This window comes from Triplophysa rosa, linkage group LG10, assembly GCF_024868665.1.
Source record: "Triplophysa rosa linkage group LG10, Trosa_1v2, whole genome shotgun sequence".
Classification (NCBI taxonomy): Eukaryota; Metazoa; Chordata; class Actinopteri; order Cypriniformes; family Nemacheilidae; genus Triplophysa; species Triplophysa rosa.
Genome location: NC_079899.1, coordinates 23,923,629 through 23,944,401, shown reverse-complemented (window position 1 = coordinate 23,944,401; position 20,773 = coordinate 23,923,629). Strand labels below are relative to the sequence as shown.

At 39.0% G+C, this 20,773-nt stretch overlaps 1 protein-coding gene across 7 annotated transcripts in view; it reads left to right on the top strand.

Annotated features, from left to right (window-relative positions):
- The window catches only part of LOC130560294 (neuronal PAS domain-containing protein 3), a 235,165-nt gene that overhangs the window by 209,124 nt on the left and 5,268 nt on the right, over nucleotides 1–20,773 (top strand). For all 7 annotated transcript variants that reach the window (XM_057343995.1, XM_057343994.1, XM_057343996.1 and 4 more), the window contains 5 exons: nucleotides 8,217–8,335; nucleotides 11,623–11,816; nucleotides 13,367–13,473; nucleotides 19,044–19,191; nucleotides 19,767–19,882. In XM_057343995.1, coding sequence (XP_057199978.1) covers nucleotides 8,217–8,335; nucleotides 11,623–11,816; nucleotides 13,367–13,473; nucleotides 19,044–19,191; nucleotides 19,767–19,882 — 684 coding nt within the window. The remainder of the gene's footprint in view (nucleotides 1–8,216; nucleotides 8,336–11,622; nucleotides 11,817–13,366; nucleotides 13,474–19,043; nucleotides 19,192–19,766; nucleotides 19,883–20,773) is intronic.

Here is a 20,773-nt window from a genome sequence, read left to right as displayed (position 1 = left end):
CTGGTTTTTTGTGTACAGCTTTTTATTGAAAAAACAATAACTGCTTTATTTGTTATATATATACAGTATATATACTGTATATGTATATTACCAGGTTAGCATCCTCTAAATTGTCATCATGCTTTAATTGAACAAGTGAATTTTATAGCATTGAATCGCATGCAGCGGTCTAGTGTTTCACTTTTAAAACAACAAACAAATAAATACATAAAAACAAATAAGCAGAAAGCATTTCTTGAAGCACTTCTCGTCAATGACTGTAAAAGTCTAAAATAAACATAAAATCGCAAAAATGTATTTATTTTGATAGAATATTATATCTTGCTTTCTCTCTAATTATTGCTGTATATATTCAGATGGTATAGATATTTCAGGTTGTTTTCCTGTAGTGCTTTGGTTCTTTAGCAGAGATATATTGTTATTTAGCCACATAATATAGTGAATGTCAAACCCGGGTTGCTATGGAAACAGGAACGTTACACACATAGCTACGCTACGCTGGCTATAGAGGTATATCCTTGAAGGTCTGCTGAGGATACAACTCCCGCAAGATGTTTACGGACCATGCAGGTCGCTGTTGAACCGTTTGCTTGTTTGTGTGTGTATTTACATCTTTTCTCCCAAGTCTCTATGACAGCATTTTTAAACAAATAGCTTTTTGGTCTTTCAAGATAGATCCATTAAATTTTAAAGCTGTTTGTGGGTGAATCTGTTATTGATGTATAGCAGAAGAAACATCGAGGAATACAACTCTCGGATGACTTCAAACAATCTGCGGGAATCGATAAAATTTTAGATTTGAGGCGATGATGTTTCGGTGCCTGCGAACACTACGAGCATAAACAAAGCTTTTATATCTTCGGGTAAACATGTCCTCTAAATTGTCGTCTCAGACAAAGCCCTGGTTTTATAATTGAACAAGTGAATTTTATAGCATTGAATCACACGCAGCAGTCTAGCGTTTACTTTCAGTACAATAAATATAAAACAAAACAAAAACATTCCCTGAAGTACTTCTTTTGTGTCAATGACTTTGAAAGTATAAACATATTCGTCACTGATGTTCCCAAACAAAAATTCAGATTTATTTCAAAGTTTAGAAATGATTCAGATTTTATCAGCAGTGCTTAATGTTGATGTTGTACTTGATGTATTTGCGTCAGGCAGCTCTCAATATATCATCCAGAGCATCTAAGCAAGACCTCATATATTTGGGTTGGACTCGCTCTGTCCCCACAGACCTAACCGACGAGGAGTCCAGGTGAAGTTTACTGTACCTGTCAGATTGTCTGTCCCCTCCTGACTCTTTTAGAATGTAGGGCGCAGGGGTCACGGAGATGGTCTACAGAGAGCAAAGGCCACCGACCGCCGGTCTTTTAGCTGCTAATGGGTGTTGAGGGACATCTGGCAGGTGGTTTCGTTCCTTCTGCTTAAACGTCGTTCATCTTCTAGCGTCACTCGGGTGCCACTTCTGCCACAATCTGTTTGTTGTTCTTTTAGCTCAGGTTTTTCCGTTCATCTGTATTCTCGAGATATCTCGTGCACTCCCGGCGATGTCCTTGTGACCTCGACCATCTTCTCCCAAACTTATTCCATTTCTGCCTGCTGGAATGCAGCAACTGTTCAGTGTTCAGGTTGTCTTTTACTCTGTGACCTTTCCTCTCGGCGTCCAGACGGACTGCTCTTCACCTCTGCAGCCTGTTTCTGTGTTTCTCTGTGTATCGCTCAAATCAAAAAGCACGCGTTTGGAAATCAGGCCATAGATTTTATTTGAATGAAATTTCATAGTTCAGGTGATTTGATGGGAGTTCTCAGTTGTGTTGTTTATTTTAGTATCAACTTCAAATTATTTGGGAGAAATAAAATCATAATCACATGAAATATAGGAAGAGTGTGGAGGTGTAAAATGAATATTGATTGTGGTGGTCAAATAATCTGGATTTGGGTAAATTTGATGAGATCTCCAATAATATCGACTTTTGATTGCCGACTTGACAAATCTGAGCTCGGTCTGTGACATTGCTGAGATCTCTGAAACTCGAAGTTGAAATTGTGAGATGTCTAGTTTCTTTTTCTCAGGAGGAATATCTGAGACGTAAGTTTCCATTTGCTCCCCATTTCATCTCATTGATGTCTAAGAGAAATAATTGAGATATTAAAGAGGTTTTTATTATAGTATTGCATTTTATAGTTTGTTTTTATGCTTTTTTTCAACTGTTCTAGTTTAATGGGCACGTCTATTTATTTTTTGCATATTTTAGCGTCACTTTCAGTAATTACACCTAATTGATTTATTTACATCTAAATTAGGAAAGACTTTGGAATTTAAGATTAGCACAAACAATCCCCCCTTGTGAAAATAGTGTACTGACCACAAAAATAATTATTTGTCTTTGTTGTGTTCATTTTCTTACATTTAGATGGTTAACCACAGTTTTTAGTTTGGTTATATATGAATTGGTTGTATAGTTTGGTAATATGTTGGTTATATAGTTTGGTTATGTAGTTCAGATGCAAAAGCCTCCATCATTTTATATCAGGCACCGATTTTTATTAAAAGTTATTTCACGTTAATGGCAAAAAGGATGTATTCATTGCAATTAAAGTGAAATCACTGAACCTAAACTTAGGAACCTGAAAAAATCACAAATTTTACACAAAAAATTGCACTTAGAGGCTTTTGCATCTGAACTCTTTATATTTTGTTTTTAGTTTATAAAGTTTACGTTTCAGCGCAATATTTTTTATTAAAAAATATTTTGAAACCTGTAGTTTTGATGGAAAAAATAATAGGTAAAAATAAAAAAGGATATGAACTGTATATCATAAATATTTAGACCTTGCAGTAAGCAACCACCTAGCAACACCCTAGCAACCTCCAGGATCATCCTGATGTACAGAACACCATAACTGAACACTGTTTTTTCATCCACCTTGAACGAAGACTTGCAGTCACGATATATTGCTTTGCTATCCCAGCATGCATCTGATTCGTCATAAAGTAATCAAAAAACAGACAAGGCACTGCAAGAGCGGACAAAGCATTTATAGCTGACTTACTGTATAGACTCGCACTGTATCTGTAGTTTATTCACAGGCCTAAAAGAGAAGAAATAAGGCGTTATTCAGTGAAGTCTGGCTTGGGTTATTTCAAAGACAAATAGTACAATGTAAAGTTTTACTGCATGCCATTTATCTTGAGGGCCCGAATGCTTCCTTCTGCATTTCCTCTTCCTGTTTTAGTGAACATATGGCAACTTCTCACATCCTACAGTTTTCTTTTGTGTTTCTTTGCGCATAATCGTTGTCGCTCTTCATTTATTTATAGTATTGGTCCGGAGTGGTCTGAAGATGTTTTGCCGCGCACGTAATTCGTCTGATCAATGATCAACATATTCTACGGAGATTGTACTTTACAGCGAGTGTCATTTGTTTCACAGTTCAGCTCGGTGACATCTCAAACGCGCGCCTGAGCCTTTTACTTGCCAGGGAATCCTTTTTCATTATTGCTGGATTAAATATTGATCACGGTTTTAAGTGTCTCTAACAGAGGCTTGTGTATAATATATTGCGAGCACCGCCATAAAGGAATGCATTACAGAAACGCAAAATTAGTTACTTCGTAACCAGATCATGCTGCACTTTCACATGTGCTTCGGACGCACGATACGTAACTTGTTGGCCAATGCGGTGACAAGGAGAAACGACCTGAATTGGGAAGTGACCTATAGAATAGATAACATACCCCTCCTGTACTCTTGTAGACGCCCATAGGGGCGGCGTTGAAAAATCACCTCCTACATCTCAATACAGAGCCAGCCAGTGGTCCAATTAGCACAAAGCTGTTTGAATTATACATCATTACTAATGTACAGAGCAAAACCCTAATCCGTTAGACCCGCTCCAGACAGCCCTGTTCCTCTCAGCGTGCCTACATGTTTAATCTTGATTTATCCTTACGTTAAACTCCTGACGTCCTGAATTGGTACTAATATTTAAATAAATGTAAATTGAGGAGGATTAGCCAGAGTATTTGAGTTTTCCTGAGACCTATAAGTCATGCGCTGAGTGTGAACGTGTTGGCTGTGTACCGCAAGGACTGCGTGAGACGAGGACCCGGATGGACCTCAGATGTGCCAGGCGGTTATTGATGGTCAACACTCAGCATAGAATGTAATACTTTTAAAATCTCATCGTTTATTCTCAGACACATTCATCCACGAAGGTTTCATCAAGGAAATGAATCCCAAAGCCTTCCAGGTCGTAAATCGCACACAAATAATATTTAATTTTAAAAAGTCATCTCAGGTGTTGCCGGTTTTATAGGAGGAACAGGTCTTTATAGTGTTGGATGTTTTATTTTTAAACTCTTCTGTAAAGCGGACGTCTGAGGAGTTTCTTGTGTTTTAAAGGGTGTCTGTGTTGTCCCATCTGGATTGGAAGTGAAATGGAGTTGTGTCAAAAACAAAACTAAAAGTGTGTGGGATGTTTTAGAGGAGTCAGGTTTATTGTGGGACTGTAAATCGAACATATGAAATTACACAAAATCTCTGTCAGAACACACAGCAGATTCCCTTAAGGTCATGGATTCATGGATGCCCACAATACCACTACAAAACCATCCATGTAAAAAAAAATCATATGGTAATGTTATGGTACATGGTGCATTTAGTCGTACGATGTAAAAATGAATTTTAGCATGGCTGTGTTGCAAATAAATCACTTTTTCAAATTTGTCTTTTGCGTGCAGATTTTTATACCCAAGAAAAGGAGCATAAGAAAGGACGCAATGCTTTCCATATGATCCATTATATAGATGTGTTAAGAACATACATGTTCACTTGGAGTTTGTGGTTGTGATTTTTTTTTTCCTTGATAAATGATCAATTATCGTCTGACGTAAATCAGCGTATCTCAAGTGTAAAACCGATAACATTGTGATCTAACTTTGCTCTTTTCTACACCCGATCGTATTTTCAGATTGGTATCTTTTTGTACTTGCCTTAATAGTTTATTCGTCTCCGGCTAAGCGGAGCTGGCTATATTCCCAGTCTTTGTTACCGCTCCGTCGCATGTACACAGTCAAGAGGGATGTTCTGGAATTCTGTGCACCGTTCTGGCAGGAACAAAAAATGTCTGTCACGCTTCACATTCCCGTCATCATCACCAAAGAGAGGTCGCGGAGGGCACGCGGCAAGCGACCTCTCCGTCCGGGCGCCGCACGTGTTGAAAAAGGACAGCGTATCTTCAAGCCGTCTCATTCTTAATGAAAACGGCACGTTCCGACGGCCTCTGATCTGGTGTTTTAGCCAAATAGAACTCAACGCTTGACTGACAGCTCTGATCTAAAGCATTTAAGTGCAAGTTTTGATCTCTTTGCCTTTGATTAAAACTAATGAGCTCATTTAATTCAAAATGGGAATCTCTGATAAGAGAAATAAGGTTGATGTGATTGGATTAGAGAGGCAAATTAAACTCTTAGAGCTGAAGTTTGTGCTTATATAGTGTATTAAAAAGCTGTTGGCATATTCTTGTGTGTTAGATGATGAGAAAAATTTCATAGTAATTCATATTTAATCAGAAGAAATGAAATGACTAAATATAACATGGCTCTGCCTTTTCCCCGAAGTGATAAAGAACTAGTTAGATTTTAAATGACATTTAATTCATGTTCTCGGAAAGAAAGAGGGAAGGAGAAGAAGAGACGAGAATAGAGAGAGAGGGAGAAGATAGAGAAACGTACAGCGGTTGTAACACGCGAGCGTGTGCGTGCGCGTGCGTTTCCATAACTACCGGCACTTTTATGTCCCTTGGGTTTTTATTAAAACTGACTGATTTCAACTTTTTTCATTGAAAAGACTCTTACCGTGCTTTCATCGTTGCTTTTTAGAAACCGTTTTAATATTTAGTCTGTATAAATACAAATGCATAAGTGGAAAGCAAAAATGGCCAATTCTAACAAAACCTTTAGTTAAAGGGACAGTTCACCCAAACCATGTCACCATTTACTCACCCCTCAAGTTGTTCCAAACCTGTATACATTTATTTGTTCTGTTGAACACAGAGAAAGATATTTGGAAGAATGTTAGCAATTTTCAGTTCTGGAACATCAATCATAGCATCTGTTGAACACAAAATAAGATGTTTTAAAGAATTTAGGAAAGCAAACTGTTCTGGGTGGCCTTTGACAACCCTTTTAATTTTTCCTACTATGATAGTCAATGATGTCCCAGAACAGGCTAACATTCTTCCAAATATCTTTCTCTGTGTTCACCAGAACAAAAAGCTCACTTCTTGAAATTCGTTTGCTATGTCTCCAAAAAAGGATATTAGCAATCTTCTTTATTCACAAAGTGCTCAGTGCACTCGGCCTGTGATCCTTTTTTGGAGACATAGCAAACGAATTCCAAGAAGTGAGCTTCTTGCTCTTGCATAGAATTGATTGACAACTTGAAATCGTGTTAAATGTGGTTGGAACTCAGCGCAAGATCCTCCTTTTGTCTTTTTCATCAGAACAGAGAAATGTATACAGGTTTGGAACAACTTGAGGCTGAGTAAATGATGACAGAATTTTCATTTTTGAGTGAACTATCCCTTTAAATGTAATTGTAAGTATATTGCCATTGTGTTTATATTTTGTTTTTTGTACTTGAAAGTCATTTTTTGCAACTGCCCACGTGTGTTTTTATTATTTCACTGTAGTTCGTCAAAGCCGGATGATCTGTGTTTGCATCTGTTTGTGGCTCCGTCTTGATTCAAAGCCACCAGGGTAAAGTTGACTGCAGTACACCTTGTCAGATGCTTGTTTGTAACGTGTTGAATGTCAAGATGAATGTGACATTCGTTTAGCTCTAATCAAACGTGTTATGGCAAATTTGCACAAGCTTCTTTGTTTATCGGATGTTTATCGGAATCTTTCTCCCAGTATTCTGTCAACTGTATCATTGCGCATCCATTGGTTGGTTACATTCTTTTGATGCTCTCTTTAAAACGATATATATTATAACTGGATTTTTATATTTTCTTGTGACTGCTTGATAGTTGTGAATGCTTTAAAGGGGTCATATGAGACGGCTTAAACGAATATTATGGTTTGTTTTTGATGTAATGCAATGCGTATACACGATTTAAGGTTCAAAAACGCTGTATTTTCCACATACGGTGCATGTTTGTATCTCCTCTTTGCCCCGCCTCTCTGAAACGAGCAGATTTTTTACAAAGCTCATGGCTCTGAAAAGCGAGGTGTGCTATGATTGGCCAGTTCACCAGTGCGTAGTGATTGGTCAAATACTGCAAGCGTGTGATGGAAATCTCACGTCTCTTACCATATTTGGAACATCAGGTTCCTCTTCAATTGAACTGACAGGTACGTCCACCTTACTTGCGTATACATTTGGGCGGTCTTAGTCAGATTTGTGGGGGTGTGGTTACACGAGGCGTTTCAGGCAGGTCTGGGTGAGCATTCGCTTTTAGATAGAACGCATCTTTTGTTCCCACACTTTCATTTTTGCACTTTTATGTGTCTAATACATGCATGGGCAACACACCAAAGACACAGAAAAACACGTATTCGCGCCGTATGACCCTTTTAAGATACACTGTTCTTTGTTGGCTTATGCATTAAATGATGGAAGTGAATACAACCTTACTATATTGAGTTATATTCGTCATTTTTGTGGCGTGTTCTTAAATCTTTAGATTACCATTAATTAAACATCAAGGTGCCACTCAAAACACTAAAACCGTGCATCCACTATGAGAAAAACCATAAAGACGCTGTAAACATAAGCGAGCTGGCAAATAAAAGCTATAGTGATCTGTTAGCAAAAATGAGTCATATTTTAGGAAAATACTTCATTTGTTCTTCATTTTCTCGTTTCTTAATTTACTCATTACTGAGGCAAATATGTCCAACTCCGGCCCGGTGAGATTTATTTCCCACGTAGAGTTTAAAGCAATTACCGTGTTTAGCCGAAGCTTGGTTTGATGCTATTAGTAAATACAATTAAAACATTGTCAGAGTTTCATTAGCACCTTCACTCGTATCAGGTTGTGCGGTTTCATTAACTGTCTACCTACTGATGATAGAAACTCAATGAGAAGTTATTGCACTAAGGCAGTTTGTTATCTTCTCCTCTTCGGGGTCTTTCTGTGGGTGTGTATTGGTTTGGTGATGTAGACTGATAAAAATGTTGTTTGTGTGTTTGTTCCTGCAGTGGAGTCCAGCAGTCCCAGTCTTCTGTCTCCAGATAACACTCTGGAACGTTCCTTCTTCATCCGAATGAAGTCCACGCTAACCAAGAGAGGCATCCATATTAAGTCTTCTGGATACAAGGTGAGACCCATTGATAACTGCATGAATAGTTTTATACATTTGGCAGTTTTTACGTAAAGCGACAATACATACATGTTTTCTGTGATAACTGAGCACTTTGTTTTTAGTTAATTTAGCTGAATATTGTGAAAATTCATATTGCATTAGACAAAATTATCTATACATATGTCGGTTACACTTTATTTTACAGTGCCCGTGTTACAGTGTAATTATACATTTAAGTACTGAGTAATAAAAAGCAACTACATGTACTTACTATAGGGTTAGGATTAGGGTTTGGGTCAGGGTTAGTTACATGTAATTATGCATAATTTATAGTAAATACTATAGTAAATACATGTAACATGCGTAACAAGGGCACCGTAAAATAAAGTGTTACCCATATGTCTATAGCTTTGCATTGTATGTAATGGATTTAATGTTCATAGTTATTTTTGATGTACCTGTATGTTTTATTAAAGTGATATAATAAATAAAAATTCTGTCATCCTTTACTCCCCCTTTTGTCATTTCGAACTTGACTTTCTTTCTGCCGCAGAACACAAAAGAAGATATTTTGAAAAATGTTGGCAACTGGACCCCATTTACTTGCGTTGGTTTTGTGTCCATACAATAGAAGTGAATGAGGTCCAGTGCCGTTCGGTTACCAGCTTTCTTCAAAATATCTTCTTTGGTGTTCTACGGAAGAAAGAAAGTCATAAAGGTTTGAAATGACAAGCGGGTGAGTAAATGATGAGAGAATTTTCATTTTTGGCTGAACTATCACTTTAAGTTAACCAACATGCATATTAAAGATTCATTTAGTCTGCTTATGTTATTGTAGTCTTACAAATGCGTACTCTTACACATGTGAAAAAAATCTTCTTAAAGAACCAAGACAGCATTGAGATTCACCTTCATTTAGTAAACATGGAGAATGCCACTGATGTCTCGCCGCAAACTAAACTATCCATTTTGACATCTATTATCAATCATATTGTTTATAGGAAAGTAGATCATTTGTTGTGGTTTTGTCTTTGAGCAAGAGACTGATATCCAAACCCCCCCTCCTCTTTTGGTATCCATCTGGACGTAGATTTGATGCAAATAAGCGTGAAGTCGGGGAGCACACTAACCCATAGCATAAATATTCACACATGCACATTCGCATACATTACCGGCCAGACAAGGACACTTCTTATTGCATTTACTCCAAATTTAGTCAATATTTGTGTTGTTACATAATACACAAGTATGAATTTTGCATGCGGCATCAGGTGCGAGAAACGAAGCGCGCCACGCATCATGGCTGTTTATATCTCCTCTTCACTTTGGAGGTCAAATCAAAGTGAATTCTTCTCCAGCTTAGACCCGCCTTTTCTTTTTTTTCGCCCGAGCGTCTCGGCTCAGTTAAAGCACTCATGTAAAAGCACTCTATCATTACTCGTGCCGTATCGCATTTCAAAAGCACTCCAGAGAATCCCTAGAAACAGATGAATCTTATTTCTTATGTATACCTATTCTATATTCACCGACGCGGTGACGGGCGGGAGGGTGGGGATGCATTGTGTGCTGAACCATGAATTATAAAAATTGATCCTTTTGTTATGTTGGCCCGTATTAAATTGAGATACGCTATGCGGCTGGCTCTCGCCGCGGCCGCCGTGAACCCTCGCCATGTCAGCTTGCATTTAGAAGCCTGAGCATATTTAATGTTTTGCCACTGCGTATGATGTTCTTGCCAAGAGCGTTCCTGCAGCTATTCACCGGCGAGTCTCTCTTTGTGGCAATTACTTCAAAAGTTGTATTTTCAGACGAACTTTTTGATGCCCCTCGCTTTGGGCTTACGAAAGGATCATTTCCATTTGGTGTGTTTTTAATACAGCTCACTGTTTATTTATTGAATGGGAAAGCTGGGAGTGTGGATCGTGGAGGTGGCATGCGTGTTTTACCTGGCGTGGCACGCTTTTGCTGGGATTAGGTGGGCGGGTTTGATATCGGGTCGTAATTGGACATCACCTTCTGATCGCGGCGCGCTGTGATGTCTCGTTGAAACGTGGGAACAGCTGCACCAGGCGTCTTTGTGACTGCCGGTTCTGTTGTCTGATGCTGAGATAACGCTCTCTTCTAACACCAGAAGCTCACTGCTTTGGCCAGTTCTCGTTCTGATAGACGTCTCGATTTTTCTGGAGTTCCAAGAATTTACAATTTAAGAACTTTACTGTTCATGCTTAAAAGATGATTTAATAAAAATGTAAATCCGTTTAAATACATGAGCTCTGTTTCATAAGCCGGAGACGCTTGCTGTCCTCAACCTACTTAGTCTGCTGACTTTTTAGGTAGCGCCCTTATAATCCATTTTTATTTCAAGTGAAAGCAATGGTTTGAAATAAAAGTATTGGTATCGTCGTATCATAGTATTTAGAGTGTGTGGGCAGCACACTCGGCTTCCGACGAGATCTATATTTCATTTGACAAAGTATACTTTTCCACCAAAGTAAAAATGTGCATGGCAAACAGGGATTTCCAGCTGCTATCGGATGTGACAGACGTCATTGAAGTTTAGCGTAATCTATAACTGCGCCCTGATTTGAGATATCCTTTGAAATGTGTGAAAGTGAAAACAAACTCTCTCAACTCCAGACCTGCAGCTCAGAGTCGCTGTGTTTAGTGATTGAGGCAGTCGGTTAGTCCCTGCGTTTGGGGTTGCTTGTCCCTCAGTGGAAGCGCACAAAGCATCAAAGACCCCCGGCGGGCACTCTGTGACTTCAGGGGCCGAGACTGTCTATATGAATGATGCTAATAGCATCTCGCCAATCTCTGAGGTGAACCAATGAAAGGATCGTGTCAGAAGTTTAAAACACTACAAAAACAATCCCCTCCAGGTTTCCCTGGGTGATTAAAATGGATGGCTCCGAAAAAGAACATGGTTGCTAGTCAATGCATCCTCTGGGCACAATGGGCTACAAAGACTTTAGAGCATGACGAACTTTAAAGCCGGAAAAAAGTAATTAGTGGCGCCGCCACAGTTCTTTTTGTGTTTCTTAATATTTTTATAAACATATTCAACTAGTAGAAAACCAAAGAGTCTTGGTTTGGATATCGATCTGTTGTTCTGGGTGTATACACAAGTACATAATAGATTTTATATCGTTTTATGTTCTTTCAAGTATAAAGTTTTACTGTTGACATCTTTTTTTTTCTTGTCTGCTGTTTTTGCTGTTAACAATGTATTGTTTTTCTATCACTTTTATTTTCTTAGATATAGGTAAAATAGAGTTTGAATCGATTCTATTTCTCTTTTCAAGGTGATTCACATTACGGGCAGCTTGAGGATAAGAATGGCATTAACGCACAGTCGTTCGGTACCCAATCAGATCATGGGCATGGTTGTGGTCGCACACGCGCTCCCTCCGCCCACCATCAACGAGGTTCGGATCGACTGTCAGATGTTTGTTACACGGGTCAACATGGATCTCAATATCATCTTCTGTGAAAACAGGTAATTTACCCTTTACTTGATGTTTGCACTTATTTTAAGTCAACGTTATTGTTTATAGTTGATATATTTGCAGATCTGCCCCAAGTAAAAAGTGAAGTATTGGAAATTAATCTAAACAAATCAGTCAATTTTGTATTTGAAACTGCATTTGCATTATTTTAGAAGCATCTGTAGGTGAGAAACATCACTTCAGTTATGTTTGCGTGGAGTTCATTATGAAACTGTTAGCGATGAGCTCGCCTCAATCACGATCCCTCAAATGACCTTTTTTTAACATCTATCGCTCGTTTGAAAAGCCGCCCAAGAAAAAAGGCACTTTTGTACCTACAAAACATCTGCGGATCCGCCGGTGCCCCATAAAATGAGAACATCTTAATTTGGCCGGGCCTGAAAGGAAATATCATATTAGTTTTATTAGTTTTATTTATATCTCCGGGATTGAAGTCATCCCAACGTCTGCTCAAATTTTTAGCACTCGGGTGCACTTAACATATTTATGAGAGAATGGAATGGAGCCAAGTCTATAGTGGAGTTATCATCGCAGCCAAAGCCTGCTTTTAAATGGAGGTGGATAGAGATCGGTTGGGCATTTTCTTATAGCTTCTGTTCTCTGATCCGTGTAGAGAAGGACTTAACGGAGGCTGGAGTCAAAAATTGTCTCAAAATACACCCTTAATAGTATTTACCCGGTTGAATGGCATTTCGTATGGTTCGAACCACCTGTTTTTATCAAACGTTCAATAATTCTGCGATAATTGCTTTTTGGATTCAACAAGCAGTTGGTAAAGCTGCAGTAGGTCAGTAAATATTACATCTATGATGAATGCTGGCTGACATCTTGCCATGGCAGATGGAAACGTTTTTAATGAATAAAATCTGTTGCGGTTAGCTTACAGAATGCATTTCGCTAAGAAACCAGAGCGTTTGTATCAGCAAGATTAGCTGAAAGAAACCGGTCAGGTCTTTGCCCTGTTTTATCTCACACTGTGATTGGCTGGAGATGTCAACCCATTTGTAGAATGTGACACAAATGCACAAACAAAAATGTGTTCCCAATACGTTATGAAAACGTTATTTCTGAATGATTTAAACGTTCCACTAACAATACAAGAATAATGTTTATATACCAGTAACGTTTAGCAATGCTACATAATGTTCATAAAATGTTCTTTTAACGTTTCTGCTTGAACGTTTCGAATGACATTTTAAACCTGAGAACGTTCCCTGTTAGCTGGCATGTAGACGCTGGTTTCATTGGATCAGACTAGTACACAGACCCGATTGGCTTGTTGTGATTTCCATGCGAAACGTATACGGGAGGATAAACATGCAAAGGAAGATTTACATTTTTTTATGGGAATTGATTGGAGGGTAAAAAATGGGGTCTGTATTTGTCAGGTGACTGGAGGAGAGAGGTTGAAAATAAAAGGGGGCTTGATGATGTCATCTGAAAAAGAAGTGATTTGAAATGGATTTGGAAACAACTAGATTGAACATTAAGAAAGCAAACATGGCCAATTCTGATTTCACATTAACCGAATCCTTTCCAGAATCAGCGACTACATGGACCTGACACCTGTCGACATCGTCGGGAAGAGATGTTATCACTTCATTCACGCAGAGGACGTGGAAGGCATTCGGCAAAGCCATTTAGACCGTGAGTACATCTGCTCCCGAATCTATCCAATCAATCTGTGCAGCCACCCAGCAGTGCCAAAAACTACAGGACGGTTGTTAAAGAGCAAGATTCAGTGTCCTTACATGCTTTTGTAAGACTCATTGATCACCGGTCAATGACACCGTAAGAGCGCAGTGCGTTACGTGCCAAAGCTAGTGTAATATGTTCCCAGCAGCCCTTCGGTGTAATGGGACAGCGGTGTGACAGGCGAGATTATCCATGCTAGCGCTTCGTCTCATAACTGGCCATGACGAAGAACGCTTCCCTCTGCCAGACGGTATTCAAAACAAACCCTGAATCTCTCACAAGGAACAGAACACGACGGAAGATCTCTGTTTGACGGAGAAACACATTTTGCTTTTTAGTCAGATATGAGAAGGCTGTCGTTTATTCACCCTCACGTTTGAAAAATTGAACTGAAACCTTGAATAAGCTTTCTGAGGAACACAAAAAGTAGATTTTTACACAATATTCTGACAACTCTTCTATTTAATGAAAGTGCTGTAAATGAAGACTGGGGCTGTTTCATTAAAATTGGCATATATGACTTTTTATTTTCCGTCACATGGCTGCTTTCCTTCTGAAACCTTGTATCACCACATTTAATTTCTCCATAAATCATTATTATTAGTTACCCTTTATGTTTGTCACTGGGTTTTGCAAACATCTAACCAATAAAAAGTATTTACAAAGTGCTTGTCAACTTCGACAACACAGTGTTTAATCTTTCAAAAAGTACAGCGTTTTTCCATTTACTGAAAAACAGCGAATTTGGACATACAATGTTTGGGAAGGACAGCGATGATATGACAAATTTGGCGGGCTAAAATATAAGTCATTGTTCATGGGAAAGTTTCTCAGAAAAGTGGTGATGTCCAAATCCTTTTTTTATTTTGTAACGGTTCACTCAGCTCGCTATACGATGCGATTCACGATACTGATCTCACTATACGATTCATTCATGGTTTATTTTTACAAAACGAGTTGAGACAAATTAGAAATGAACAACTGCCCTTTCATTATTTCGCAAATGCTGCACATTTCTTTGTAAAGATAAAAATATCTTTCATGTCAAATAATAAAACTAAACTGCAATTTAAAAACAAATTCCAAATCAAATAAAAACTGAATAATACAAGTCTCTTTAATATAAACAAACTAAGACTTCAGTTTTGAACAGCTCCTGCTGTTCAAAACATGTATTGCGATTAATTTTACATCTCAACCGACTTGTATCGTCACATATTATAATCGATTTTCAACCGGCTCACGGTGAAGCGTTACATCCCTACACTTTATTTTACTATTTTTTATTTGTAAATACATCAGTCTTTCCAATAATTCTTTCACGATTCTGTCAGATCAATTAAATGACATCAGCTCTCTAACTATAAATGATCTGGATGGAGTGGTTGAGATCTCGGCGGAGAGGGAAATTATTTGCGCGTATCGTGTTGACCGCTTTCGTGACACATCTATGGTGCTTTTAAGAGCCAGACAGCCCCGGTCTTTATTCATTTTCATTTTAGCTGCGTTATCTTTAAAAATCCACTTTTGTTTTCCACAGATAATCGAAAGTCAAGCGCCGTTTTGAAACATATTTGTGGGTAAATATCCACAAAATTGTCATTTTTGGATGAATTATGAATCGCTCCTTTAAATCGCTCCTCTCGATGTGCAGGCGCTACATTTCGAGGGCGTTTTTATGTCATGTAGTATTCATCCAGGCCGATCCGCTGGAGAGCTCTTTGAAGGTTCCTCAACCTTTCGTGCGCTCCGCTTTCATCCCGCTCGGCAGGAGGGCCGCTGACCGTCTGGAGGAGCTTTCAAGCTTTTTGAATATCCTAAATCATCTGTTAAGTGTGTTTTGGCAGCCCACCTCACGCCCCCCCCCCATCCCTCTGCCATGGTGGCAGAAATTCAAAGCGTTATTGAGAGCGGCGTAGCGTTTTATACAGTAAATATGTGCGCGGCTCTGCGGCAGGCAGGTTGGCATTATTTAAGTAGCGAGGGTCGAGGCGCAAGAAGAAGAGGCAGGGGATAAATCCGGCGTTTTATTATGTGTTTGCCGAGGAGGGCGGGTGTCCTTGGGACTGGCGAGGGAATTTGGAGCTGTCTGATTAGATATTGGGAGTTCAACTGAATTAGAGCGCAATTACCACTGTATTGCACTGTCCCTGTGCCTTAAAAAGCCACCAGATTGGGTCCATTAGACCTTGATTTGAAACCCAGCGGAGGCAGAGGAGAGAAGAGCGGACGATGTGGATTAATGCCGTGGAGAGAGAAACCAGATAGATAGATAGATAGATAGATAGATAGATAGATAGATAGATAGATAGATAGATAGATAGATAGATAGATAGATAGATAGATAGATAGATAGATAGATAGATAGATAGATAGATAGATAGATAGATAGATAGATAGATAGATAGATAGATAGATCCGAGAGCAGGTGCTTTATACAAGCAGAAATACATCTTGACAGGTCTGACCTCACCTGTGTCAGCTACAGAACAGGACCGACACGCTTAAATTAATAAAAGGCAGGACTGAGTATAATACTCACTGCATAAATGCTCTGCGGGTATGTGTGTGTGTGTGTGTGTGTTTTTACGAGCTGAGAGTGAGAGAGAGAGAGCGGCGCGAGGTGGAAAACGATGGCTCACAGAAGTGTGCTGAAACCCCAGGAGAATGAAGCTCTGTGCCTGAAGGCAGAGTACAAGAGCCGGTCTCTGAAGACTAGTTCAAACTGACTTTAATGAAAAACTCCCTTCACTCTTTACTGGGCTTGAAGATAGACTCCACAGCTGCAGAAAAATACACCTGCTCTACACCCGTCGCGTCGTGTTCCGTCGACAATGCCTCTTCCAGAACGCGTTCAGAGCAAATACGAAGTGGATGTTTCTTTTAGGCAGTTTCCATGGATACGCTGTATTTACGTCAGCAGTGATTTATTTGGATTTGTTGTTGTTTTTTATGTTTTTAATGTGACAGGACAGTAGAGACGGTTTCAGCGGCAACAACGTAAACAAACGTTATGTGGCCCAAACGTAACTTCCGGTAAACCTCCTTAAAGAATCTATAACTGTTGAGAAGTTTTAATTGAATTGAATCAAATGAATATACAATAAAATATTAATGTAAATTAATATAAAATAAATTGTTATATTATATCCAAGCACGGACCACAAGTTAACTTCAGGCTAGCGTGTGTGTCCGATGAAACCATCTATTGACATTTCAGCACTTCCTGTTTTATTTTTTATTTATGAAGTCTATTATTTTATTTAATAAATCAACACATATATAATTAAACTTTAAAGATATTTGTTTAACTTCTTAAATCGTTTGTGTAGTGAAACGGGATGTTCGTCTGGACCAGCCTTAAACCAGCCTTGTTTACATCATCCGAAGTGGTCTCCAAACAGTTTCTGGTCCAGAAGCTCTTCCTGTTTCGTTTATTACTTATTTATCGGTTTCGTTTTTAATTTCCCATCTATACGTAGTCATTTGATTCCGTTCAAAATCTTTTATTGGTTGTATTTGTTTGACATGTTTGACGGAAACAGGAAGTGCTTCTGGACGGATGGGAACCCCCAACCAGATCATACATTGTTTTTTGATATTGTAGCTGAAGAAACCATGCATCTCTCTACAGTACTTACCGCTAATTGCACTTCATACCGTTTCTTTAAATGGCCAATGCATTTACTTTCCCTGCTGGTGATGTGTCACATTTAAATCCGAATAACACAACATAAATGCCTCCCATTCACTTCCCCTGCCAGACCTTGCCCGGTTGCCGCAGATCTGCATGTCTGCTCTCTCATTCATAAAAGGCTTGTCTTTACAATAATACCCCAGTGGACTGCAAGGACTTTTCCATAAAGCAATTTCACGGGTGTAAATTACTTACTTTTATATGACAGTGACACTCTCTACCCCTCCTGCTAGAAGTGAGGCCACGCTGGGTAAAGGGTATCTGAAAGGTAGCTGCTATTATGGAAGGGATCCAAGTGATTTAACAGAACTGAAGGACAGAGAGAGAGAGAGAGAGAGAGAGATCGAATGGGAGGACGGAAGTAGAGAGAGAGAGAGAGAGAGATACCGTCCTGCAGGCTTGCCCGAGGCTCCAGGAGAAGGCAGAGAGATTAAAGAGGCCGTATTCCTTTTAAAGCCTCCAAAAGCAGCCAACGACTCCTGCGCCGAAAATAAAGAGAGAGAGAGAGAGAGAGAGAGAGAGAGAGGAGGGGAGAAGGGGGCTGGCTTCATTACCACTAAATCAATAACTCAAGCAGGCCCTGATTGATTTAATGGCAGTGTAACTGAAAGGGGGTTAAAAAGTAAGCCTTACCTGTACGGACGCGGTGCCGGGCGGAGCCAACGGGGCCATCACATCAAATGCAATGCAGATGAGATCAGGTTTGAAAGCAGGGGAAGATACGTCCTGGAATTTGTAGAGAGTAATGAGGGCTTAAAGTGGACGCCCGGACCGCTGCGTTCATAACAAGAGGTGAAAATTCATGCGACAACACCAGTCACAAGATCGCTTTGCTAAAGAGACTTTTTTAAGATTGAGTTTGAATCTATTGTATGTCTGGCTTCCTCTCTGTGTCTTGTTTAGCATCTTTCTGTCGGTCCTCTCTTTATCTCTGTATTGAAGTAAGAGTTTCGGACTGTTTCAAAGAAAAAAGTGATTAAACACATTCATCTCTTTGTACCTCATTTAAATGATCAAAGTTGTTTGGTGATTATTTATCATATGAGTTGATCTTTTATCATCAGCCAGGTTTGTCGTTTCTGATGAAATATTATATATATATTATATAGTGTAAACAAAACTCCACCGTAGGTTCAGTAGCGCAACTTTCTGGAGTTGGAAGGTGAGAGCAAGGGTGCGATAAACCACTCTCCGTTTTCAAGTTACGGGTTCGTTTTACATTTATTGGTACAGAAAGCGCGCAGTGAACTCAAGGCAATTATCAGCGCCGTTGGGAGGGTTTCTCAAACAATGCTATTAGTCTGTAATGATTTTAATTACTAGACTTATTCTTATATAAATCATTCTTCTCAATGGACTCTTTTCTTTTGGAAATGGCTATTTGTAGCTGTAATTAAACCCGCAGATTTGAATTTACTGCCTTGCTTGGATTCCGACTGTTTCTGTTTTGTGGAACGATGATTAATGCAAATTCAGATTATTTCAGATGGCCATTTAGCGCTTAATTTAGCCAAAATGATGGCGACTGCCACAGTGTCTTCACACAGGTAGCCTCAGTCAAGGACGCAGTGGCAGAGATGTTGGCAAACAGTCACAGCGCCCTCTGCTGGGATTTCTGAACAGGATTTCTGACAAGGAAAATAATGAATAGGTTTCAGACAAAGCAAATTATTGTTATCACTGCTGCTGTTGAATTGCTGTTATTTGATCTGATCGTATGTAATATTGCCAGCAGGTCTTTGGAGTATTAAAAAACATACTAGTTTATTATATATGAAGGTGGCATTATTCATGTTTATTTCCTTTTTCTGCCTTCTTTCCACAGTAATGAATAAAGGACAGTGTGTGACAAAGTACTATCGCTGGATTCAAAAGAGCGGAGGTTATATCTGGATCCAGTCCAGCGCCACTATTGCAATCAATGCCAAGAACGGCAACGAGAAAAACGTAATCTGGGTCAACTATGTACTTAGGTATAACTCCTTTTATTTAAAGAAAATTTCGTTAAGACTTAACTTAAAGCCTTTTAGGTATAATGCATTATTAAGAGTTATTAAATGGTATGATGCTTTATAATTGTTCATAACGTGTGTTGTAATGCATTAAATATTGTTGTAAAAAGTTATAACCAAAATAAAAATGCGAAGTGTAACAATGAATTGATAAGAGTTGTAATGCATAAACTGTAGTTACAATTATTCATGAGGCATTATAAGGTGCATTACATAATTAATACATTAAAACTACTTTAATAATGCACAATGCATATATGCTTTAAGTAAAGTGTTACCAAAAGTGTTACGCTGTCAAAAGATGAAGATGAGTATTATAGTCTGTTCTTGTGTAAGATGTAGAAGGCCAAACAGAACGATCGTCTCAAACTGCGTGTGTGATTTCTGGCCTTCTTTGGGTGGGCTCAGAGATCATTAGAGAAGCTCTGTGATTTGGGCCACAGCGGATCAATCATGACGTCTGGAGAAGTGCGCAGGATGTTTTACACTGGCAAAGTGAATGACTTCTAACTTCGTGTTTTCTTTTGAATGCGCAGTAATCTGGAGTACAAAGACATACCCATAGATATCGCACAGTTGCCCAGCCTGCCGGAGAAAACATCGGAGTCTTCGGAAACATCGGATTCAGAATCAGAGTCCAAGGAGAACTCAGGTAGAGTACCAATGCTCTTCGTTTGTGCCGATGTGTTACAATTTGCCACAAACCAGTGTTACATTGTTAAAGGAACAGTTCACCTAAATTTGAACATTCTGTCTTCATTTACTCACGCTCAAGTTGTTCCGAATCTGTATAAATGTCTTTGTTCTGATGAACACAGAGAAAGATATTTGGAAGAATGCTTGTAACCAAACAGCTCTTGGTTACCACGGAATACTCTGTAGTATAGGAACATTTGCTTTATAATATTGTCTTTGTCCTGTTGAACACAAAAGAAGATATTTTAAAGAATGTAGGAAAGCAAACAGTTCTGGGACACTTGACTACCATTGTCATGGAAGTCAATGGTGACCAAGAACTGTTTGGTTACAAGCATTCTTCCAAATATTTTATTCTAAAATCTATACAGATTTGGAACAACAATTTGAGGGTGAGTAAATGATGACGGATTTTATTATTTTATTGTTGGGTGAACTGTCCCTTTAAGTTTTTGTTTAAGATTTTACAGTGTGATGATTTAGTGTTTGAGACTCAGCCATGATATTATGGAAAGTTACACGCTACAAAGTTTTCTATTATCCAAACGCGCACGTGTCACCTTCGGGCTCTTACTGTGCAAAATATCTTCATTCTGATAATTACCAGAAATTATGTAGGACAAGGAAATGTGGTGCTTTCGATATGTCCCCAAAACTGGTGTAAATAGTCAATTAAGACTCGGCAGCCAGTTGGAGATATTAATTATACATTCCAAAAGGAGATGAAGTGAGATTCCAGAGATGGTGGTGGCTGTGAAGTGAACAAGGCTGGGTGACAGACTGGGGATTGTGCCAACATATTGGCCCCTGGGCATCTCTGCACGCTGAGCCTTTTGCCAGCTTTCAT